This window comes from Cygnus olor, chromosome 2 (assembly GCF_009769625.2).
Source record: "Cygnus olor isolate bCygOlo1 chromosome 2, bCygOlo1.pri.v2, whole genome shotgun sequence".
NCBI classification, from domain to species: Eukaryota; Metazoa; Chordata; class Aves; order Anseriformes; family Anatidae; genus Cygnus; species Cygnus olor.
In genome coordinates, this window is record NC_049170.1 from 20,068,980 (window position 1) to 20,095,428 (window position 26,449).

The 26,449-nt window shown below is 40.1% G+C and overlaps 1 protein-coding gene and 1 long non-coding RNA gene across 3 annotated transcripts in view; one reads left to right on the forward strand and one right to left on the reverse strand.

The window, feature by feature from the left end:
- Positions 1-1,244: 1,244 nt before the first annotated feature.
- On the reverse strand, positions 1,245-5,948 carry LOC121066233. The gene is made up of 3 exons (XR_005817606.1): positions 5,660-5,948; positions 5,332-5,411; positions 1,245-1,568 (listed from the first exon to the last, which is right to left on the reverse strand). It is a non-coding gene; the product is annotated as an uncharacterized LOC121066233 (long non-coding RNA).
- Positions 5,949-6,185: 237 nt separating this feature from the next.
- Positions 6,186-26,449, forward strand: part of NEBL (nebulette) — a 258,828-nt gene continuing 238,564 nt past the window's right edge. The window contains exons 1-2 of one of the 2 annotated variants that reach the window (XM_040547657.1): positions 6,186-6,668; positions 7,492-7,586. In XM_040547657.1, the coding sequence (XP_040403591.1) occupies positions 6,600-6,668; positions 7,492-7,586 (164 nt within the window). In that variant the 5' untranslated portion in view covers positions 6,186-6,599. The remainder of the gene's footprint in view (positions 6,669-7,491; positions 7,587-26,449) is intronic. The other variant, XM_040547658.1, reaches the window with a different exon arrangement.

Here is a 26,449-nt window from a genome sequence, read left to right on the forward strand (position 1 = left end):
ATGGAATGAATAATTAACATTTTGTCCTTCCACAGCTGCTCAGCTGACATTCTAGCAGGGGACCTTTTGCCTGGACTGTGTTGGATTGGTTTTCTGTGGTGGTAGAAGTTTTGGAAATCTGTTTGGATTGGGATTAAGCAACTCGTTTTGACTCCTGACATTGGGTAATGGAGGTGACTGAAGACAACCTTTTCCTTCAGCTTCTCCAAGAGCTGTGCTGATGACTTTTCATCCCTGTATCAACTTTTCATGAAAATTAATCAATTTATTGAATAAAATATTTATTTTAACTCCCCTAATCATTTATTTATTTATTTATTTATTAATTATTCCTGCAAAACATGATTCTGACTAGGAGGGGATGGAAAACAGTTAAACTTTAGAGCTGGTAGAAAATTTCCCAATGCTTTCAATGCAATATACATAAAAGGTTTGCTCTGTTTATGTGGCTGGAACATCCTCTGAGTTGTAACTGAATTGAAAAATTAGAGAGACTATATCACAGAGAAAGCAGCAATAACAAAAAAAATAGTACTAATAATGTGTATTTCTTCTAAGCTCTGTCACCGAATATGGAAATTCAGTTTGAAGGCTTCTAGATTTCAGGCTACTTTCTATGCAAACACTGTTTTGGGTTCACTGAGTTCCTCACCTCTGTCTGCAAACTAAATGATAGAATGAATGGTTGAAATGAGGCACTGGGACCGGTGCAGCTTTGGTAGCAAGGAACACTGTGCTCTGCCTGCACCTGTTTGCATTGCTCATTCCTTTTAAACTATATACCATGTAAGATTAATGTGGAGGGTGCACAGGCAACCCAGCCTCTGATGTTAGAATATGTTACTGAACTCAGGCTGAATGTTTCTCCCAAATCTCAGAAGACACAATTTACAAAGTGCTGGATATATGGTTATAGCCTCCTAGTTGCGCCCATTTACCTCCATCTCTGGATATTCCAGCTAAGAAAGCTAACACTTAAGCATGCATTGCCAAATTCTCAAAGCAGGCTGTGTATTGCTATCCACAAAACTGCACCTGTTTTGTGCCCCTGAATTATAGAGTGCTTCACTGATGCCCAGCTGCTTTTTCTGAAACAACACATATGCACACAGGTAATAAGATCTGCACCAGAATGGAGTATTCAAACTGCTTTTTGCTCACAAATCAGCTACCCTAGGTTCAAGCAAACCCAAATGAGGTTGGCGACCTTCTGCTCAGCATAACCCAAGCAACCAACCCTTTTTTACTAAGCTTTATTACAGTAACCTTTTTCTTCAGTTGTACATAAAAGCAAAACTTTTTTTTCTTTTTTTCCTTTTCATAATTTGAAGAGAAATTATCAGCCAGGTATCCTGGAAGATCCATTAACAGGGGAAAATCTTGACTCCATGCATAAAATAATAGAAACTTCCATGGCAACTTTAATAGTAAGAGAATAAAAGCCCCATTCTTTTATACAACTCTGTTCTCATGCTGACTTTTGATTATTATTTTTTCATGTATCTGCTAAGCAGATGGCTGTTGCAGGATGCAGTACTCAGTCTGCGTGGTTTTTGAGTGAAGAAACCCTAGGAACAGAAAAAAGTGCTGGTGATTGACTGTCAATTTTCGTTATACTATTCCCTTACTCTATAAGATTAATCTGAATAGCTAAAGATTGGCTAATTCTGGGAATGCACATTGAGATTCTACTGCAGAGGGTTGTTTGGATCATATTACAGAAAATAATAAAGTCTAACCATTGCCGGCTTTGTCTCAGGTTTGATAGAACATTCACTTTTGGATTTAGCTTTTCTAAAGCTGAAGTTGAAAATACACTTTCAATGACCCTTGCATATGAAAAGTATAAATTATTCTTACACACAGAGAATTTAAAAGCACTTTTCTCTAACAGCACCCTGGGTAGCTCTAAACAAGGCCACATTAAAGTTGCATTGTTCCTATTTGAAATGTAACTATGCAGTTTCTTCTTTTATGTAGTTAAATGTAAGTTCAAATAGTAAGGGTCAAAAATTGACTGGCAACTCCTGTGCCAACCAATACAGGTTTAATGTTTTCCCTTCCTGCATAATTAAGGACAGCCACAGAGCTTCACAAAACCTCTTTCAGTATAATTTATCTGTATTGCAGTACTGCTCAGAGGCTTCATCTGCAATTCTCAATGCAGTGCCTTAACCACTAGATCATCCTTCCACTTAAACATGATACAATATCTGTTATCTGCTGGAGCTTATACCCAAACCTTATGAGTTAGTTACAGTAGTAAGATGGTGTTTTGACTATGAACTTGTTAACTATCCCACCTTTTATACCTGTATAAAGAACAGATCTGATATGAAAAATTGGTGAGAATTGCCAAACATTATTTTTACAACAGTCCTTCAGAATATAAAACTATATTGTTGTATTTATTCAAGAATGACTGACTGAAGACACTGCAAGTGGGATATCAGCTGTTATTCAAGGCATACTACATTCAGCATTTTTTTAAATGTAATTAAATGAATACATATCTGAATGATAGAAAACCACATTTGTCATATTTATGGGAACGCACATTTTGTCCAATAGGACTCTGTATGTCTGTAATATTATGGGCAGACTTCATTTGTAGAAGTTCTGGTGAAAAGACAATGCCTTCAGCTGATCACAAAATGGGAGTGAGCAGCATTTCTGTGTTTTTGTGTATGGCCTGGGAAGTACTAAGATCCAAAACAGAAGCCTCTACTTTCTTGCTATGCTTAGAAGTTAACTTGATGGTTCTAACAGGTCTTAACCTCAGCCATAGGAGATGGGACACAAAGGGCCTATTTTATAGGTAAGAGCTGAGGAAGTTCACAAGAAACCTTCAGGAAGATTTAAAACTGAGAACCCTATTACCATAGAAATAAGTTTCTATGGGTCATCTCTTTGAAGATATTGTCAAGTTACTTCCAATAACATAGAATAACATTCTAGTTTAACAGTTTCAAAACTTTTCTGTCTCAGGTAAAATTCAACAAGTGAAATCGTGGGTAGAACTCAGTCTCAACAAGTGAAATCACCTATCAACATTTTTTTTTTTTTTTTATTCAGCACACACTTACATGCTTATCACTCAAATGAACTGAAAGGAGCACTGAAACCTTTTCTATCAAATAGACAAATATAAAGTGATGTTGGTAATGGCATTACCCCTTAGATGTAGGAACCTCAGTATTAGTCACTCTTTTATTCTGTCACAATACTTCTAATGTTGTAACTATGCTGCCCAGGAAGGTCTTTCTCTCTTAGACTTCCATAAGTGTGCTGAAAAAAAGCATCTAGTTGCAGGTGTTCCCGATTTGCACTGCTCAGCTAAACATCCACTTTTTGATCATCTAGGCTAGACAAACAGCCCTGAAATACCCTGAATGAGATAAGTACAATTGCTTAAGATCTTGGGATACAACTTGCCAATAAATACCAGTTTGGAATAAATTCTCAAACCTAATCAGAGGTCCACCATCTACTACAGTCATCAAGCTTGTGAGAACAGCTCTTTAGCTAGAGTGCAAGGTCTTTGCCCTTCTGTGCTTGGCAGTCTTTGGTTTACACCCTCTTAGCTACTGACATAGCAGGGTTGTTACATTTTGCTTTGTTGGACTTTAAGATTGCATCATTACCTCCTCAGAAAACAGAAAGGCTATTGATGAGTAATGTTTCACTGCTTTCTCACTGACAGTCATGGGGGAAGTAAATGTTTCTCTCACATTGGTTTGTAAAGAGCAGAAGAACCTGCTTTTCAGTACAGTAGTAACTGATGAGGAAAGACCTCTGTGCCATGGAAATGAAGACCCTATTTTTTTCCATGTGGAGAAAACTAAGAAAAGTTAATAAAAAGATCCTGAAATACTGATAAATATTGGAATGCTTTGATACTGTCAAAATACTCAATTGAGATACAGCTGCAGATATTCCTTTTTATTATTCCAAGTTTAGTGTCAATCTTTTGGTTAATAAAAAGTTTCCCTGTAAGAATAAGGAAGGAGATTTTATGGTAGCATTGAGATGGAGAGTAATATCCAAATGATTTGTGTCCGTATGGTGAGGAGAAGGTGCTGAATGTGATTACAATGAACTAGAGTTTCCAAGAAAGAAGCCTCCATCTCAAAGATTTTATATTAGCAGTTGGGGCAGCTGTATGCCTATAATTATTTCTAATGAGCTATGGAGCCTTTTCACCCATAAGCCATAAGAAAGATTTTATTTTATTTTTCCACATAGGTAACATCCAGCGCCCCTGTGAAATTAGTTCAGTTGGGTCTCTATCCCAGTTCCTATTACAGACTTGCTACCTCACTACACTGTAGCCATTGCAGAATGGAGATTGATTACTATGTATTGGGCCTAAGCCAACTCAGCTGTGGTCTTAGATGGATCCACAAATGACAGTTTCTGCAGAACAGAGTTACCATGTGTTCAAGTTTTCTTTACCAACTTAGGCAATGCCTGGCATTCAGAGTTCCTTGAATAAAAGCCATTGTCCACCTCCAGTCAGACCACCCAACAGAAAGTGTAAGGCAATCTGTACGGCACAGAGGCAGCAGATGATGAGACTTGCTGCCTCTGCACTGCAGGGCATGCATGCACGTACTTCTATCAGGTAAATTCTAGATGACAAGAAGCTGAGGCAAAATTGGTCTTCAAGTGTTTATGACAAATAATCATGCTGTTAAATGTGATGAACACTGAGAAGAAAAATCTTACATTCCATATCAAGAATAATTGGTTAACAGCAGTAAATATATATAAATATATATATATATATATATATATATATATATGATTCAGGACTTTTGAAATCTGCAAATTGCTAGCAGTGGCCCTGAAATGGACCAGACTGCAGACTGCAGGAATGGAAACCTAGCTGGTCAGCAGTTGCTCTAATTTCTACTGCACCAAGAGCCAGAGCAGACAATAAGCATTTACAAGACAGCCTGCAAATCTGCTTTCCTGTTGCTTGCAGAGCAGCCAGCATCTCAACATTATGAGTTTCACTGGGTGCCAGATGTTTATGTCTAGATGAGGCAGAAGCAGCATTACAACTTCTGTCATATAATATTTAAAGCCTGATTAGGTATTTCTCATTTAATCACATATATTATTAATTTCAATGAAATTAGTCTTTCTCCCCACGCCTTTAACCAGTCAGTGCATAAAAGTTGGGTTGCCAAGGAAGAATTATTGCCAAGTATTCCAGTTTAGCTGACTGCATTCTGATTACTTAATAACGCTCAACTATGTGCAGAATTTGTCCTTGCTGTTAGCCACACAAAGTGCTGCGCTACTGAAAAAAACACACTCCCTTACCTCAGAGAAGGCTGCACTGCATTGGCTTAAGCACTCTTCTCAGCATGGTTTATATTCCAGGTAGTTAAACAAGTCCACACCTAAGGAAAAATGCATGACTTCTTGCTGCACCATTCCCACAGAGCTAATGAGCGAATCAAAAATGAATGGCAAAAGCCTGCTCCGAGGAGCTGAATTTACTGTTCTTGCAGAAATATGGTACTGCACATTAGTGTCTCCTGTGGGACTGCCTGTATGCCTGGGATACTCGGCCTCAGCAAGGCAGCAAAAGTCAAGCATTAAAAGTAATTGGGATACAAAGCTGAGAGAAGGTAGAGAAATTCCTTACCCCACTGAAGGGTGCGATAGGTAAAAACCTGATTCAGGCTGAGACATTTCTATTGCACAGCCCTCCTGGTGAAACTCCCACAGTTCCCAGTGCAGGGGATGCTTTGCTGGAACGATTTCCCTGAGACCTGGCTGAGGACATGTCCCCCCCGAGAAGTTTTGGTGTGCTCAGTGTCATTTTGCCTTTCGGGGAACGAGACGCCTCGTTCGTTTCTCCCGAAATTACTTTCCCCCCCGTGTCACACTGGGCCGGGACCCCTCCACGGGGCACCGGGACGCCTCCCCTCAGCGCCCCGGCCCTCACAGGACACCCCCACCCCGGCCTCGGGCCTGACTTCAGGGAGCTCCCCGGCGGGGCGAGGGGCGGGCGCCCGTCCCCTCAGCGGGTTTCCCGCCGGGCCTGCGACAGGTGCAGGCGGGAGGCGGCCGCAGCCGGGCTCCCCCCCGCCTCAGGAGCCGGCCATCTCGCCCTCCTCGGGCGGCTGCGGCGCGGCGCTCGCCCTCCTTCCCTCCCTCCCTCCCTCTCGCTGCGGGTCGCGTCTCGCCGCGCCCGTGGGCTTGGCTTGCGGCTGCTGCCTGCGCGGGGCTCGGCGTGAGTCACCCAGCCAGCGGCGCGGGGAGCCGAGCGCGCAGGCACGCACGGAGGCGGCGGGGGCGGGTGGCTGCGGGGCGGCGAGCGGGCGGGGGCGACAGGCAGCGGCTCCCCGCCCGCCCACTCCCACATGCTGCCGAGCCGCAGTCAGCCGGAGCGCCGCTCCCTTCCCCAGCCGCCGATGACCTCGTCGCCCGCCCGCAGCCGCTGAGGAGCCCCCGGCGTCCCGGGGCATGGTACATCGCCCGCCCGCAGCCCCGTCCAGCGCCGCCCGCCTCGCCGCAGCAGCAGCAGCAGCAGCAGCAGCAACCTCAGCCGCAGGGAGCCGCAGCCCGAGAGGAGCCGCAAGATGAACCCCCAGTGCGCCCGCTGTGGCAAAGTGGTCTATCCCACCGAGAAAGTCAACTGCCTGGACAAGGTGCTGGGGCGGAGGCGGGCGGCTCCGGGGCGCGGGGCGAGGCGGCAGGTGGCGGTTGAAGCACCGCCATCCGCTCCGGCTCAGCCCCGCGGGGCCGGGGCCGGTGGCCGGCCGTGTCACGGCGCTGACGCAGGGCTCGGGGCCGGGCCGGTTCCGCGCTCGCTGACGCCCGCCGGGGGCATCGCGGAGCCCTGGGGCCGGCCGCGGGTCCCCGGCGGGTTCCTCGAGGGCTGAAGTTGCGGGCGAGGCTGCGGGGGTCGGTGCCTTCTGGTGGCCGGGAGCCTCCGGCTGCCTCTTACGCAACGGGGCCGGTGGCAGCCGTGCCCCGTCCCTGGGGGCTGCTCGCCCCGGCAGGGCGGCCGGGCGAGCGAAGGAAAGGAGCTGCCGGGGGCAGAGCCGCCTTACGCGCTAAATTTAGTTGCTGCTAAGCGTGCCGAAGAGCCGAGCATCGCAGGAGTTGGTGGTTCCGTTCGCCCAGCATTGCGTGCCTAGCAAACGCTTTTTTTTCTCCCCCCCTCTCCCCCAACCCCTTTAACTAGACAAAAATGTCAAACTCCCGCCTCGGTTATCTTTAAAACAGTCCCGGCAAGGTCAGCGTGCTGAGGGCTTAGTGTTTGCTTCAGCAGAGAATTTGCATTTCTGCGAGTGTTTCGGAAGCTCCTTCAATTTCCCCTGAAAGTGATTCCTTTGATGTAGTTTACAGAAATCTATAATGTACGGCCAAAAATATTGACCTGTAATTATGTTTTTACATTTCCTGTACCCTAAAATAGCTTTCAAAACATCGGCTTTGTAAGTAATTCTACTTTACATTTCTTTACAGTACTGGCATAAAGGATGTTTCCACTGTGAAGTTTGCAAAATGGCTCTGAACATGAATAACTACAAAGGATATGAAAAGAAACCTTATTGCAATGCGTAAGTATTGTAAATGTCAAGTCTTGCAGAAATGCACATGAAAAGAAAACCTGGCCATGGATGTTGTCAAATAGGTATTGTTGTGCTGTAAAAACTTAATCTGGAGATGTAGCCGTGCAGTCTAGAGCAGTTGAGTATCTTTTCAGATGGAGTCTTTTACTTGCATCAAAGTGATAGAAGGTGAAAATATTTGACGCTGATATGTTCAGGCAGTGTTTTAATATAAGAACTCAGGATACAGGTTCTTTCCTCCAAGAAAGTGCCAGATCTGGTGCTGACTCCTATTATGTTAATTATTGGCCTGCCAGATTACAGTTATCCATTATGCAGCTCTCTATTTAGGGTTATGGACCTGATCAGCATTTTGTAATAAGAAAACAAAGTCCTTCTCAGTTGTGTAGTTTACCAAAGGCAATATCCTGTGACAGATCATGACAACCTATTTTTAAAACTGTTATGTTGTTCACATGTCTCCGATTACTAAAATAGATATTTACCAAATCCCTGCTTCTGGTGCTTCACACTATTTTGTATTTTGCTTCTCAGATTTGTTAAAGAAAATAGATGAGTTTTAGTTGTAGAATATAATCATGTGGTATTCCACCTCAAGATTTTATTATTATGTGAATTTTGAAGAGTACTTTGATGCTTGGCTTGCAAATACTACAGAAGAACATTTTGATACACACACACACACGTTTATTGTTCTTCGTACCATGCTCCTAAGTGCATTTGTTAAGTGCACTTGTTAAGTGCATTTCAGTATGTTTTCATCTTTAGAAACATTTATAATGCGCTTTGTTAAAATGATACTTCTAATGAATGGAGAACCAAATTTCATCTTAGTATTATTCAGAATGTTGTTCATATATTGCTATTATTTTCACCTTTACCACCTTAAATATATACATAAAAAGAGAGATTTTAAACTATAGGCATATTGTATTTTTTTTTCAGAAATATTTTCTTATAATCCTTTTAAAATATTTGTTTCATGTTGAGGTAAACAGTCTATGGCTGACCTTCGCAGAATAGTTCAACAGCATATGCTTGTTTCTTGCAGGCCAAACTTGGTCAGTCAATGCCTATCTATCTGAAATAGGAATTTTGTTATAAAAAATGCTGTGCTGCCAAAACTTGAAACACCTGTTTCAATGCACATAGTTGTACTTAGATTATTTTAGGAACATACATTGTTACACACATTTCTAGTTTTCCTTGAAATGCGCTGCAGTGTGTGGGGGTTACATTAGAACTCTTGAAGTGTGTGGTGAGTTGCCAGTCTTACATGCTGTAGAGAAGGTCTCTAGGAAGGGAGACGACTCATACTTCAGCAAGTGGCACGCTGCAATTCAGAACTGACCTAAACCTTATTGGTCTTAGGTGGGACTCTGCTTTGGTAGTACTTGATCTGAAGTTTAAGTACAGGCTTACATCGCTTACAGCGGTTAAAGCTCTGATGGTAATTTGGTGCCTTTTATCTAACAGGTTGGGGTTGAATCTCCGTGGTTATACTTTGTTTGCTTGACCTTTCCTTTTCTTATACTTTGTAAAAACTGTTATCAAGTGCCCTCCATGCTATAGGTTGGGGTTTCCATGCTGTGTGTATTTAATTTCTGTTATCAGAGGGTTCATCTATGTAGTTGTGTGTGATGTGTCCTTGTGTTTATAAATGAGGGGGAATAAGGATGATGGATCTGTTGCGTACCATTCAGAACTGCTGTTCTTCCTAGTAGTTGCTCTAATAAGCTTCGTTATAGCGATCCTTGGAAAAATAATTGCTGGCTTTGCAATGTCCTGATATATGAAACAGGAAGAAACAATGTAAAAACACAGGAAAAGGGTTAATCTATCAAGTAAGAGCGAAATTTTAATATAGGTATTTCAACAATGGGTATTTTGTTCTTAAGTTTTGGTAAACTTAGTTATTTGGAAGATGCTTTAAACAAATACTCTAAATAATTGTAAGAGTCATATGGAACCACTTATGGAAGACCAATGTGTATTTTGTAGTTTCAGTGAACTCTAATATCCTTCAAAGGAGGAGTATGTTGTTTATGCAAAGCTGTATTTTGAATATACAGTTTATTTAAATTACGGTATTTTGACATAGTACTCTTGCATCTCAAAGGTTACTCATTTGCAAAGCAGATGCCATTAAAGTATTTCCAATTAAGAATGTGTCTTTTCCAGTGTTCATTAGTATGAGGCAAATCCATTTTTATGTTAAATATTGCTTGATCAGAAAATCTGAGAAGAAAAGAATGCAAATTTACTCATACAAACACCTACGAGCTCTTGACAAAGAGCAATTACTGTTAGACTGTTTATTGAGGCCATCCATCAATGAGAGTGTAATTTATAGATGAAAGTGAAAAAACTATGCACTAATTTGAATAGGAGAGCAATACCACTGAATTATTTCATATGTCATATGTTTGGAAGCCATAGGTAGCTTTTTATAAGGACAGTTGAAGAATATGTATCTTCAGTAATGCCTGTATCTGTTTGTTAGTTCAAAATTTAGATAGCACGTTTGAGTGTATTTTGACCTTTGAAGTTAAAGTATCTTATTTTTTTTTTCAGATGCTGCAATTAATCATTTTTGCTTGAATACTAGCAAAAAGCAGAAGTTTGACTGTAATATATATATATATATTTTTTTTTTTTTTTTCCATTAGTATAAGAAACAGCTACTGATTTGTGCGTGTTTTAGTACAATCTATACTTTTGGTGGAAGGTAGCAAGGTCAGAAATTAATGGGTTAACGGGGACTGGTAAGCCAAGAAGAAATATATTATGAAATACATTAATTTGCTGTCCATTAGAAAAGAACAGAAATACTCGTAAGTACAGGACTCTGCTTTGTTAATGCCAAGCTTTTGTTGGTCAGCTGGTCACATTTCCAGCTAATGGTTGTGATCACCTTTGTGATACGGATACATTGTCAGCAAAGTAGCTGCTGGGTAGTAGAAATAATACAGGTCAAGAAGCTGAGCTCCCTAGCATTGCAGTTCTGATGCTACTTTTGCAAATTGTAGATTTATAAAAGATTTTGCAACTGGGTTATAAGAAAACTTTGTCTACATGTGCCTATGTTTAATATGGCTTTAAAAAGAATGATGTTTCTATCACAGTTTCCAGGAAGTTCATTAATGTCCCCTTTAAACCTTTTAGTTCACTTGTAGAGAAAAGATTATAAAACTTTGTTATCTCTATCTTCTCTATTGTTTATGTAATTTGTGAGCTGTTTGAGTCGGAATAGTTTCTCCACTTGTTTGCAAGGTGCCTAGAATTACTGGGACCTTCCAGTATTACAGTACTCTCATGATCTATGATACTGCATTTCTCTGACTACTTGCCTTCACACTTCATCTGAAAGGCCTCATACAAAAAGTTTTGCATGTTTGTAGATACTTGGCATGTTGACACTGCTAGGTTTGCCTTATAACTTTGGTCTTGCCTTCCATTTGCTATCTGACTTCAGACAGGCTACTTTGCCAGAGAGCTGCCAGATTTGTGCAATAATATTAATGAGACTAAGGGCTCAGACTTGCAGTCTATTTTTGCAGTTCAGCCTGGTGCCGTGCAGGTGAATGAGCCACACTTCGTGTCTCTGAATATTCACATAGGTTAGAAGGGTTAGGAAGAAGGGTTAGGATGATAAAAATGGCTTGGGTAATACAAAGACTTGTTAAGTCAAGGTATCTTTAACACAAATCTGAACCCTTGTTCTGCTTCAACATCTACAGACATATTAAACAAGTATTTAATATTATCTGTATGGAAATAATAATAAGAAAAGTAATTATTATTATTTTTTGCAAACTCAGAGCTTATTCTTCTCAACTGCAAATAACCAGTATGATGCTAGGAAATGAATGGCATCCCGGTGCATCCCTAAGAATAGGAAATCAGGGAAGGGGGGCAGGAAACCTGCGTGGATGAGCAAGGAGTTCATCGATAAGATCAAAAGGAAGAGGAAGGTCTATGAAATGTGGAAAAAGGGCCTGTCCTCTTGGGAGGAGTATAGAAGTGTTGTCAGGGCCTGCAGGGACACGACAAGGAAGGCTAAAGCCCACCTAAAGATGAGGCTTGCAAAAGAGATAAAACATAATAAGAAGGGTGTTTTTTTAAGTATGTAAACAGTAAAACGAAAACTAGGGATAATGTGGGTCCCTTATTGAACGAGGGGGGTGTCCTGGTAACGGGAGATGCCGAGAAGGCGGAGATACTGAATGCTTTCTTTGCTTCAGTCTTTGCTACAGGGACTCCCCCCCCGGGACTCCTTGACCCTGGAGGGAGGAGAAAGGGGCTGGGAAATGGAGGGCTCCCACCTGGTTGATGAGAGAGTGGTTCAGGAGCGTCTGAGTGGGCTCAATGCACACAAATCCCTGGGTCCCGATGGGATGCATCCACGTGTGCTAAGGGAGTTGGCAGAGGTGATCGCCGAACCGCTCTCTATCATCTTTGAAAGGTCCTGGAGAACAGGAGAGGTGCCTGAAGATTGGAGGATAGCCAATGTCACTCCGGTCCTCAAGAAGGGCAAGAAGGAGGATCCGGGAAACTACAGTCCAGTCAGTCTCACCTCTGTCCCTGGAAAGGTGTTGGAACAGCTTGTTCTGGATGCCATCTCCAAGCAATTGGAAGAGAAGAATGTTATGAGGAGTAGTCAGCATGGATTCACCAAGGGGAAGTCGTGCTCGACCAACCTCGTTGCCTTCTATGATGGCATCACCAGCTGGGTAGATGGGGGGAGAGCAGTGGATGTCATCTACCCTGACTTTAGCAAGGCTTTCGATACTGTCTCTCATGACATCCTGATAGCAAAGCTGAGAAAGTATGGGATAGAGGAGTGGACAGTAAGGTGGGTTGAGAACTGGCTGACTGGCCGAGCTCAGAGAGTGGTGATCAGCAGCACAGAGTCCGTCTGGAGACCTGTGACTAGTGGTGTTCCCCAGGGGTTGGTGCTGGGTCCGCTCTTGTTCAACATCTTAATCGACGACATTGATGAGGGAATAGTGTCTGCCCTCAGCAAGTGCGCTGATGACACAAAGCTTGGAGGAGTGGCCGACATGCCAGAAGGCTGTGTTGCCATTCAGCAAGACCTGGACCGGCTGGAGAGATGGGCAGGAAGAAACCAAATGGGGTTTAATAAGAGCAAGTGTAGAGTCCTGCACCTGGGAAGGAACAACCGGACGTATCAGTACAGGCTGGGGGATGACCTGCTGGAGAGGAGCTCTGAGGAGAAGGACCTCGGGGTCCTGGTGGACGAGAGGTTGACCATGAGCCAGCAGTGTGCCCTCGTGGCCAAGAGGGCCAATGGGATCCTGGCATGCATTAAAAGGAGCGTGGCCAGCAGGTCAAGGGAGGTGATCCTCCCCCTCTACTCTGCCCTGGTCAGGCCTCACCTGGAGTACCGTGTCCAGTTCTGGGCTCCCCGGTACAAAAAAAGACAGGGATCTCCTGGAAAGAGTCCAGCGGAGGGCCACAAAGGTGATACAGGGCCTAGAGCATCTTCCCTATGAGGAAAGGCTGAGAGACCTGGGTCTGTTCAGCCTGGAGAAAAGAAGACTGAGAAGGGATCTCATCAATGTGTATAAATACCTGAGGTGTGGGAGACAGAGGGATTTGGCCAACCTCTTTTCAGTGGTTTGTGGGGATAGGACAAGGGGTAATGGCCACAAGATAGAGCACAGGAAGTTCCGCACCAACATGCGAAAGAACTTCTTCACAGTGAGGGTGACGGAGCACTGGAACAGGCTGCCCAGGGAGATTGTGGGGTCTCCTTCTCTGGAGATATTCAAGGCCCGTCTGGACGCCTACCTGGGCAACCTGCTGTAAGGAACCTGCTTTGGCAGGGGGGTTGGACCCGATGATCTTTCGAGGTCCCTTCCAACCCCTTCATTTCTGTGATTCTGTGATTTTGGCAACTAACTGTCTGTGTACTAGTTCTCAAGCTTGTAAAATGATTGAATCGTGTAGGATGATTACATGGTAACTTTTTCTTACGAATATTCATATAAATGCTTTTTTGACAGATTCACCAGACCAAAACACAAAACTACTTTTTATGCAAAATGTAGAAGCTGAAATGCATATTTTTGGAATGTTCTTTCCACATTAGCTATACCTGCTGATGCAAACAAGACTCCCTGCATGTGTGAACACATCTGACAGAGATGTATTTTTTAATTTTTGCAAAACCTAATAGCTTAAGCTTCTGCATACCTGATATACCCTCTTGCCAAAGGCAAACAGCCTCACTATTGGAATAAATCCTTCTGAAATACTTAGTATCTAAAATTTTGCTAATCGCCTGCACACAGGGTAGCTTCATTCAAGTTTTTATTTATGACAGTCACCATATGGAATGATTACATAACTTTGAAATTTAAATCTACTGCCATCAGTCTTAGCATGGATTATTGACATGAAGAAAAACTCATCATCGCCTTATTTTTTCTAGGTTTAATTTTTTTTAACTCATGCTAGTAGGAAATAGATATGCAAATACGTTTGAAATATTGTGATGTTAGAAGACTTGTACTATAGTTTTGATCTACAAATACAGTCAAACTATACATTGTAAAATACTATAGGGAAGAGATGTAAAATGTCAGTTATTTTATCCAGCAGCTTGGAAATGATAAAAACACAGTACAACTTTTTGGGCAGTCAGATAGGTTAGAAGTGAATGCAGCTGCTGGTAATCAGATGGAATCTGTTGCCCTTAGAGACAAACTTCAGTATAGGGGTTTGATTTTAGTCGTGAAATGTGCATCGGTTTTCTTTCAACCAGTCAGGAATCTTTTAGAAGGTGGACAGGTATGTGATGATATGATTTGTAATAAAATTAGTTAGCATTATCTCATTTTTCAATATTGATTTTGGTGGATGAATATTTCTCAATTTAAATATGGCAATAAGAAAGAAAATTACTTGGTAAGGAGCAGCAAGAGTAATCCTTCTGAAGTATGATAGCGACACTTTTAGGAGTTGCAGGAAAGAGAGTGCAAAGGGTAAACAGATTTTTGTTTTTTACTTTTCCATCATCAGCTGCTACTGAACACCTTATTTAGTGTAAAAGGATAACACCGAGTTTGGGTTGAGGAATCAGATTTTTTTTATGCCAGAGTTACTGTTACAGCCAGTTATCATTATTATTATTTTTTCTTCTGTTTTAGGACTTTCCAGCTGTTTCTGATAATTTGTTTGTTCAAAAATAAGCTATTATATAGACCATCCCCAAATGGTCATTCTTATAGAAGAAATAACCCAGAAACTGCCATGCAAACCTTTCTAGAAGGCAAAGATTTACTCTTTATCACTTTTTAAATTTTGTGTATTGAAGACTTTTGTCATAGGATGTAGTATAAAATGAACAATGCAAATAACAGAACTGTTAGAAAAATGGCTCAAGGCAGAGGGTCTCAAGACAGAGCTAAATATGCATATATCATTAAAGTCCATTATTTCTGATTCAGCATCCCATTAAGTATAGACTCCAGTGTCTGAGAACGGTTATTACGTCTCTGCTCAGTCATATTTTCTATAAAAAAACAGCTCTAAGTCTTTCCTCACAGATCATATTTTCTGTTTATTTTTGTTTCTCTACCTTCATGTGTCAAATGGTCCATCTATGTATTGAATTGTAGTGCCCAATGGAGCATTACCAGAACTGGTAGAATAGGAAGAGTGCCCATGCAACTCTCATATAATATTTTCCCCCTAAGTCCCAGTGCAGTCTTTGCCACTTTATTTTCTCCCAAAGTCAAGCTATTGTTGAGTCATATTCAGATTGTTGTAGGCTATGGTTTTATCTTTCTGTGCAGAACTGCATCATCATCAGTTGTTGTTATCCATTATCTGAACAGTTAATTATTCTTGGCAAAGCGTACAATCTTCTACTTGGTACTGATTGAACTAAATCTCCAATTTTTTTTCCCCAGGCTGTTTCTCCAATTTGTCAAATTCATTTTATATCCTAATTCTGTTCTCTAATGTGCTTACAGCTCCATCCTATCAACCTTCCCCCACCAGAGAGGTTGTAAGCACATTGCAAATTTAATAAGTGCAATCTTCATTTCATCTTCCAGGTTGCTGGGTGAAAGCATAGAATGGTATTGGGCCTGGTATGTACCTCTGCATCCTTCCCTTCTAATAGTGAGCAGTGATGAATGATTGAAGTACTTCTCTGCCTAGTCATGAAGTGCTAGATCAGGTGTTAAATTCTGCATAAGAAGAAAGCAAAATTGTGAAAGAGCATAATAACTGTTAATATTCAGGCAAACCCTGCTTAAATGTGAAGAACAGCTACAGGAACTCCTGTAGAGGAAACATAGGTTCCTGCTACTTGGTGCTGTGGTATCTGACTTGCTTAACTGAGTATTAAGTCCAAATTAGAATTTATGGTATCCAGTAATGGAAAGGAGCATAGGACAAGAATCCAAGGCTGCTCTCTAGACCGACTGAAGGAGCTTCTTAGGCAACATTTATTTGAGTCTCAGAAAGGTGTTTGATGCTTAAGTTTAAACTGTTTGAAGAAGGCAAATGTTTTGATCCCTATGACTGTATCTGAGTAATGGGATGCAAAAATATTTCTGAGGTTCCATTTCAGTGTGTTCAGTTGGCTGTATCCTGATCGTGTGTTTGAATGAGACCTGCATATGACTCCTTACGTGAAAGTGCTGGTGAATATTCAGGGAGGTAACTCTTTGTGCTCCAGCAGGTCCTTTGTTTTGGGTTGTTGCAGGCTGTGGAAAGCACTGTCGAGTGCTACAGCTTAGCTGCAACCAGCCTGCTTCCGTGCTGGTGCAAATGGAGTAGAAAAACTGCCCCAAGGGAGATAAGTTTTTTCATGTTTTCTGTCAGAGGGGTGAATTCTTAGACTATACTGAGCCAGTATTGTCATGTCTAGTACTCAGTGTGAGTGGAGGGTCTATGTTTGGAATGTATGTTTTAGTGTTCTGCTAGTTGGTATAGTTGCTTCAAAGGTACAATTGCAGTTCACTGTTACTTAGGACATTGCTAGGGCAAATAAATAGAATATTTTCAAATGAGTATTATATGTTTTATTTTTATTTTAATGCAAGACTGCAATAAATATGACATTCAAAGCTTTTTGCAAGCAATGTTTGTAGAAATCCTTGCTGTGTGGAAACCTGATCTGTTGCCAGTTTTTGCCTTGATGCATGTGAATACATGGTTTTTAATTTGTATAGTCATTGGTCATCATAGAGTGCAGGTAATTTTTCCATGGAAGAGCTTATACATCTCTTTGGTACCAATAGTCACAAGATAAAGAAAAATATTCTTCTCACAAGATAAAGAAAAAATATTCTTCAGGGACTGTAGTTACTGAGAGACAATTTCATTAATTGTGATTTTCTTTGCTCGTTGGTATTTTAACCACTGTTAATACTCAACATAATCTTTTTTTTTTTTCTTAATAGGTATCACAATAGTCATACCTAAAGAATGATGAAGTTTGTTTCAGTTATATTTACTAAAATATTTAGGCAGCGTAACAAGGACAACAGATGAAATCTTGTGATTCCACATTGTTTACTTATTTGCATTGCACAGCTTGAGCTTTGGAAGGGGTAATAACTGGTTGTAGTGAGTCTGTGAAATCTTGATGGTATGTTTTGTTAATGGTTTTGTGAGTTAACTGTTTGGGGGTTTTAAATGTTTTTAGCCATATAATTTCCTGTCACATTTGCTAAAGAACTTAAAAAACGTATTTTCACTTTTCTGAATTTGAACTTCTGTGCTGCTCTGTTAATACTGTTGATGGTCACAAGTGAACCTGCTGACCTGATAGGCTATTTCTTTGTAAAGCTTTAAGAAAAATATGTGTATGTTCCAGCCTTTCATGTCACTTTGAATTTTCAGAATAGATGATAATGGAGAACGACAACATCAAGTCAGTCAGCTCAGTGCCAATAAACAGCTTTTGATGTTTACATATAATGTCACTGGAAGCTTTTCATAATTATCCAGACAACTTAACAATCTTGGCTGAGGGTCAATCAATATTATTTTTATACTTTTAATGTTGTGGGGTGCTTACAGAAGTTTTGCTGAATTTAGGGATTATAGAAGCTATGTACAGTGCACGGTTCAGTTGTGTGATAATTTGGTTCCTTACAAAGGAGACTGTAGGCAGGGAAAAGTTTACTACGAGAAGAGGTGAGTGAAGTACTTGTTGAATAACTGGTCTGTCTGCATGTAAATTAAATCAACCAGTTCATTCTGCTCCTAATTACATAATCTCACACAGCAACTTTTTGAAAAGCTAAAAAAACCGCTGTTAATTCTCTTTCTTGATCCATGGATTAGTCCATTTCTTCTCTCTTGATGTTAGATTAGACCTAATAGTATATCAAAGTTGAACATGGTATTTTCTTCTGTGATGTATTTGTGGAGGCTGAAGAGAGCAGGGTTGTTACCTGTGTAACTTTTACTTGTATCAGGAGAAAGTGTCTGAATGACGAGCAGTCCAGAATATTCAATTTCTTGTGTTTCCTCCTTCAGCTGTCTCTTTCCCCTCCACTCCCCCAAATCCTTTTGCTCTCAGTTGCAGTAGAAGTGTGTGACCATAGTTGATTCCATAATACCTTAATGTGAGGAAGACATAAAATTGTGCCATCAAAGTCACAGCTGAGAGAGGTCTATGGCAGCTTAGTTTTGGAAATGAAAAACTAATTGTAATTTGACCAGTCATTATTTAAGCATATATTGCAAAAGCTTTTTCTGGGAGGTGCATAGGTAATCTTTAAGAGTGTTTCTTAAAATGTAAAACTGTATGGAAGCTGTGTAAATTTCCTTCTTTTAAGATCTTCATTCACAGTTTCCAAAATTCATCTGGATTTTTTTTTTTTCCTTAGAAGAGCAAATGTTTGGAGGTCAGTCATGTTCTGCCTCCCTAAATGGCAGCATTTTTTCACACAGGTGTATTGCTCTAATGCCACTGTCACAAATTTAAAAATAAATTTATACTACATTTTAATTTAGCTATTTCATACCTCAGGTGTGTGCATATATATATATATTTTTGGAACTTGGTAAGCTAAATGATAATAGCTGTTTTCATTTTGTTTTGTTTCAGTTTTACTCTGGAGGAATTCAATACTTGTAATACAATTCCTTCCAGCATCAGAGTACTATAAATAGAAATATTTAGGGAAAGATTAAGAGAATAAGATACTGCTTTTAGACTTAATTAAAATGCAAGTGGCTAAGCTTTGTAGAGGAAAAAAGTGGTAAGATGAGATAATTTGCCTAAATTAAAAAGAAATACAAGAAAAAAAGCCCCACAAGAAACAGCATAATGTTGCTTTATTTAAATAAATAAATAAATAAAAAACAAAAACAAACAGAACCAGGGACTATTCCTGCTGAACAGTGTTGAGTGGCATGCATTCACAGCGAGTGGGGTGTTCATGTGTTGTATTGCAACGCTTATGCACATGTACGAATGCAAGAGGAAGGACATTCCTGACTGGGTTTGTCAGGTCGTACAGAAAGAAAAGGGGCCAACGTGAGGATTTCTGGCAGCGGAAGTGCTCAGTGAGTGGTTGACCAGAAGATGGTTACCACAGTTAGAACTAGCAAAGTGCTTGGCGTGTTGATACCAAGGGGAGGCTGCAATCTGTGTTTTAAAGAACCTACCTGAAAAAATATATGTTTAAAAACAAAGCTTCTTAAGGGACTTGGTGTATATATATTTAAGCTACTGGTGTGCTTGATACAATGATGGTAGTGCTTTTGTTGATGTAGTATCTGAAGGGTAGTAGAGAAGTTGGGGGGGAATAGAGAAGGAATGCCTGTTGGAAGAAGCATTGTGCAAGAACAGTTGCTGAATGGCCTATCATGTGGGCGTATTAGATATAAATTTTGCTATAACATAAAAAGGTCTCTGAGTTTTATTTTGTAGTAGTTGATATGATTTTGTCAGGCTACCAGAAAACAGAGATGAAGTTTGTTACAACAGTTATTAGCATAACTTGTTGAAATACTGTAGCATTATCACAAAATTTGTAGGAGGAATGGAGAAAGGGAAAACCAGACTGGAGGAAAAGTATTAAGAGATATATTTAGAAGAATAATATTCCCTGAAATATCTGAAAGGGATTGACAGGTCTAGTAAATGAGACTGAACGATAAATATTAAGGGAAACTTAACAGTGATGATGTGTCTACTTATATGAGAGATAAAGAGAATGCATGCATGCAAGGGAAGCAAGGATACAGAGATGGAAAGGAGAAATGATTAAATAATTTACAAGAACACATGAGCTTTTCAATTATCTCCAAAACGGTCACATTTTTGGCCCTGGTTGCGAGTGGGGTACTCTCCTAGAGGACGGTCAGCTGGAATGTGACAGGAGCTTTTGGTTTTATTTTGACTGAAGACCTTTGGCTAGCCAAAGGGGATTAAACACAGCTATTCTTGGGTAGCTCACTTTTAAGACTACTATGTGGTTTGTTTTATGGTTGTGTCAGAAATGTTGGAAATCCAGATTAACAAGGATGGAAGAAGCTGGAAGAAGAAAAAGAAAGAGCCAAGTAGTTTAGCTCTGACTGAGCCAATCTTCTCCATCTAATACATTTCCATGCAGTTCTTGCAGGGACTGTCATGGAATATTCACTCTCAGGCTCAGTTCTGTTAATCCTGTTATTTTAACAATAATAAATTGATATTCAGAACGGAACAAGAGATACCATTATTATATGAAATATGATTTGATTTATTGGCACTGCAGGTACTGAAGAATAAGTCCTGCTTTGAGGAACTTTCAGTGAAGTTTTTAAATTGTTATCAAATTAGAAATTCATAAGGATTTTCTGGGCAATGCGATAAAATACAGTTTCTCACTTAATTTTGTGCCCCTGAAAAGAATATCTCTGTACACTGAAATATTAGGCTATTAAATAATGTCTCCATGAAGATGAAAAGCTTGAGGGGAAAATAAGAAATACAATGAGAATCATGTGAAAATGAGAACAGCATATATGATTATTTTTTCTGATAGTCTAATGCAGGCAAAATGTGAACATTTTTGTTTCCAATGAGATGAATGGATATTCTTCTGTACAGTAATAACTTAGATTGGTAGTGTTAATTTTTTGCATTTGTCAGTTATGAACAACTCAGCATAGGCAGATAATTACTTTTGGAGCATGTTTTTAAATGTAACAGATTATCTGGTTTTATAGGCTACTATGCGTCTTCTGTATCAATTAATATTTTTGTAAACTAGGAAAAGTTAGAAATATTTATAAGTAGGGATTTCTGTTCTTGTTACTTCAGGAAGTTTGGAAAGACATCCTGAAGTCTGAAGAGAAGCTGGTCAAACCTTTACATGGATCAATTCTGTATGCTAAAGACTTTCTTTCAGGGTGACTTGTGCTCTTGTGAAGGAGAAGCTCAAAAGAGTAATATACAAATTCCTTGCACTGATTAAATACTTTGCTTTCATGACTAAGTTACTGCTGCTTCAAGCCTCATTTGGGTCAGCAGCAGGAATCTCTCTTACTACCCAAAAGGCAATGACAGATTATATGTCTCCTATGCAGAATAATACTGTACATGGAATGTATTAACAAAGGGAAAATTTAAGCTTGTCAAGCTGGGTACAGATGCAAAGGAGACTGTAATGTGCTTTTAGAAGTTGAAGGAAACAGGGCAAAAATGTTTATTTTTCTCTAATTACTTATTCCACCCTGAGGGGAATGGCAGCTCCTCTTTTTCATAGCATGCTCCATCCCGTCCTTTCTGCTGTGCTGTAGACACAGGCTCTGACAGACTTTGTTAGGTTAGCAGATCAGCCCCTTTGTTTTCTTCTCCAATTTTTTCTTTGTGCATCAGCAAAGCCACCTGGCTGTTCAATTTCAGATCTCTCCAATGGGTTTCTCATCTCTATTGCATACTTCGAGTGTGACTAATTCAACGTCTGATGTGCTATGACACTGCCCATGATGTGAGAGACAGATGTGTCTCCCTTGTATTTCCATGTGCATTGTTTGTGTACATCCTGGATCTCAATTGGAAATGTTTCAGGGTCTCCTTTAGATGTGTATTTTTAAAATGTTTTTTACAATAAGGCACTACACAACTGGGATAACAGGCATTGGTACATGCAGTTAATAGTAGCTATACATCTCATGCTGAAGAAATTGGAACTGGGCGGGTGTTCATGAACAGATGGATTGTTATGAAACTTCCGCATTGATAACATATTAGATTAATAGTTCTCAGTAATAATTTATACTAATTCTATACCTGTTTTGATTTTTTTTTTTCAATTGAACAATTGCTTACTAGGAAATGTTTTGCAGGAATCTGCCAGTTTAAACTTGTTTCTTTCCTCATGTAGGAATCTGTATTTTAACTATCTTGGGTTTATAGTAGTAGAATGCTTAATTCCAGGGACAAAGTATTTAGCATTGTCACTTGGATTTATTTTACTTACATGTTTTTTTACTGAAACAAACTTTATCAAAACATGAAAATATTATGTATGTCAGTTATGTATGTTAATTTTATTATAGTTGTATGTTACATTTAGCATTATGATGACAGTTTGTAAATCACAGAGTCATAGAATGGTTTGGCTTAGAAGGGTCCTTTAAAGATCACCTAGTCCAAGCTCCCTGCCATTGGCAGGGACATCTTTCACTAGATCAGGTTGCTCAAATCCCTGCCCAATCTGGCTTTCAACATTCCCAAGGATGGGACACCTGCCGCTACTCTTGGCAACCTGTTCTGGTGGCTCACCACTCTTGTGAAAAATTTCTTCCTTCCATCCAATTGAAATTCATCCTCTTTCACTTTAAAACTGTTGTCCCTTGTCCTGTCACTACAGGCATTGGTAATAGCCCATAAGTGTGGAAGGAGATAGAATACGCTGCTCAGGAGCATGGAGTTGCAGTACAGCTGGAGTTCTGTAATATAGCTTGTGAAGAATAGCTATTTTAAGAAGATAATTTTTTGAAGAAAATTTTGAATATTTTAAAAAAATAAATTGAGTCACAATTCTTAAAAAAGTTTTTCCCAGTCATGGGTAATTTTAAGAATACTATGAGTACATTCAAGCAACTGCATGCAAGACGCTCTGCTGCTCCCTGAGGTGCGGGAGGAAGTTTAAATGAAGTTCATAGTACTAATGTCCTTGTAGAGCACTTTAACACATAGGATTTACAGTTGTAGCAGTCTCTAATTTTCACTTTTTTCTTATTAGACATATATTCTTTTAATTTTATTAGGGTTTTATTGACAGCTGTGTTCTATCTATTTCATGTAGGTTTCAATTAAATTTCTGGTCCACTCCCCATTACTTTAATGTGCCAAGCAATGTATTGGAAGGAGTATTTACAAGAAGTATGTTGAATATCACCCTGGAAAGTGAAGTCAGGATCTAGAACATAGTTAACTCCAAACAATCACAAGGCTGTTAAAACATTTACAAGGACAGTATCTCAATGTATTCAAATTTGATTTTCTCACAGGCATATAGAATTAATTTTGAATTGGATTCCTTACATTCAGTGGTTTTTGCTCACTATAGGATCATTTTAGAAGGTTTTGGCTCAAGGTCTAAAACTGATAGTGTATCTGCTGGAGTTTTTGGTTTTGAAATAAAGTTTACAGATAAAATTTAGTCTTGTATATCAGACTTCCTTTGGAACTTGATGTCTTCTGTAGTCATGTGTGATTAATATACTCTTGAAATGGACGCTAGCTTTAAACTTAAAATAATTAGAAGTTGTGAATAAACATGTTTTGTGTCCTATGAATGATGATTCTGTTGCTGTATTTAAATCTTATTTGAAAAAAACCTTTCAGAGAAGAGGCACTCTATTTGCATGGGTGGCTTTTCTTACCTAAGATATAGACTATGTCAATTTGTATTATCTTGCAAGGAACAGCTCTGCTTCATATCTACAATCCAAAAGAAAGACAATGCCCCATGTACTATCTTGAGAGTTCTAGCTGAAACTGTTAAAGTTGGGGAGATTTTATATTTGACTCATTGGTGCTTCCTTGTGTTTCACAGTGGAATGACCTGTTACGGTTTTGTACATTTTTCTATTGCAACATAACTATTTGCTTAGTAACTGTGATCAAATTGAAGTTTAGGTAAAAATGATTCCTCTACCTTTCCTCACAGCTGTATGCATAACAGCTTTCACCTGAAACAGATATTTTTTGATTCTAGATTTGAAAGAAAGTACCTGTAAGTGCTAAACAAAACAAACAAATAAACAAACAAAAATTAATGGTATTATTTTTCTATCCTTCGTTTCTTATAGTGAAAAAATATACTGAACCATAAAATACATTATTACTTGAAAAATGTTAATTCTGGAAAGAATTACGTAGGTCATTTCAGTACATACATTCCTTGCATTTTTTTTTCAGATTTTTTTCATTTCATTGTTACTTGTAATAAAGCTTACATTAATTTTCCAAAGTTCTTCTTCTGAAGTAAAATAAGAGAAAAATAAGTGATCTGGTACTTTCTTTAAAGAAATAAACAGCATTGTTTATTTCTTCAAGGCACCATTTCTGTATCTGCTATAAAACAAGTATACTGAAAAAGTCACAGAATCACAGAATTGTCTAGGTTGGAAGAGACCTCCAAGATCACCTAGTCCAACCTCTCACCTAACACTAACAAGTCCTCCATTAAACCATATCACTAAGTTCAACATCTAAATGTCTCTTAAAGACCTCCAGGGATGGTGACTCAACCACTTCCCTGGGCAGCCCATTCCAATACCTAACAACCCTTTCAGTAAAGAAGTTCTTCCTAATATCCAACCTAAACCTCCCCTGGTGCAACTTTAGCCCATTCCCCCTCGTCCTGTCACCAGGCACGTGGGAGAATAGACCAACCCCTACCTCGCTACAGCCTCCTTTAAGGTACCTGTAGAGAGCGATAAGGCGCCCCTGAGCCTCCTCTTCTCCAGGCTGAACAATCCCAGTTCCCTCAGCCGCTCCTTGTAAGACTTGTTCTCCAGACCCCTCATCAACTTCGTCGCCCTTCTCTGGAGTCTCTCAAGCACCCTGATGTCCTTCTTGTAGCGAGGGGCCCAAAACGGAACACAGTACTCGAGGTGCGGCCTCACCAGAGCCGAGTACAGGGGGGCAATCACTTCCCTAGACCTGCTGGCCACGCTGCTTCTTATACAAGCCAGGATGCTGTTGGCCTTCTTGGCCACCTGAGCACACTGCTGGCTCATATTCAGCCGACTATCAACCAGTACTCCCAGGTCCTTCTCTGCCAGGCAGCTTTCCAACCACTCATCTCCCAGCCTGTAGCGCTGCTTGGGGTTGTTGCACCCCAGGTGCAGGACCCAGCACTTGGCCTTGTTGAACTTCATACAGGTGGCCTCAGCCCATTGGTCCAGCCTATCCAGGTCCTCCTGCAGAGCCTTCCTACCCTCGAGCAGATCGACACATGCACCTAACTTGGTGTCATCTGCAAACTTACTGAGGGTGCACTCAATCCCCTCATCCAGATCATTGATAAAGACATTAAAGAGGACTGGTCCCAGTACTGAGCCCTGGGGGACTCCACTAGTGACCGGCCTCCAACTGGATTTGACTCCATTCACCACAGCTCTTTGGGCTCGGCTATCCAGCCAGTTTATAACCCAACGAAGCATACACCAGTCCAAGCCACGAGCAGCCAGTTTCTTGAGGAGAATGTTGTGGGAAACGGTATCAAAAGCCTTAAAAGTAATCTGTATTGATTGTAGTAAATTAAAGAGTAGATGGGCACGAGCTGGGAAAGCATCTGTACTCAGAGCCCTACAAATTGTGAAGCAGGCATCAATTTTCCCAAAGAAGTGATGGAATTATTTTTTGAATAGAGGCGGCTTAATCACACCTTTAGTATGTTGGAAGGCACTGGATATGAAACCAACAGGTACTGTTAGAAACAGACATCTGAGCTGGAAAGATTTTCCATATGCCAGTATCTTTATGAAGCCTGTACTAAGTAGACCTTCATAAACAATTCTGGTGATGCATAGGAATTCTGTGTTGAACTTGCAATATAGATTGCAGAATACAGAAAAGCAGAAAAGACTTGCTGTTCCTGTAAAAAATCAGAACTTAAACCAGGAATGCAGTGATGGCATGAAGAGAAAGATCCTGCAGAGTCAGAATGTCATTTATTTATGCTGTCATTTTAAATGTAAAACACTTGAATAGCACACTAGTCAATTACTTCAATTGTTTGGGTAGTGCCTAGTGTTAGTGGATTTACATGGAAGGCTTAGTTACATGAAGCTGATGGACAAAAATACTATAAAATAATAAACGTCTCTGGTGGGAGACTGAAATTCTTCATGTCTTGGAGCATCATTTCAAAGGAGGGACCAGTGAAGTGTCACACAAGCTTTTCCCATTGCAGGGAAATCGACCTTACAAAAAGATGTACACACAAGGATAGTGGAGAATGCGGTTAATTTTTATTTTAACTGACATAAATTATTAAGACTAGTAGCCATTTCTGTAAGACAAGAAATATGTAAAGCAGTGGGGAGAGAAGTACTTACTGAACAGTACCAATGGCACAAAACAGGGGCACATTAAAGCACAGCCTGCCTGAAACAGGAGTGGGAAGATGCAGAAATGCAATGTTTCAGGAAGGTTGGAGTACAGATCAAGTTGTCACTCTGTGAGAATTCAGAGTGGAAAGAGCACTGCACATATTATATGTTCATTAAATGTTTAAAACAGGCAAAAGAACTTAAAAGTCATGACTGAATAATGCTGGCAAGTTTCCCTTTCTGTTCTATCTACATAGGTTGTTAAATGATTCTCCTTGCCATGGTAGCTGAGA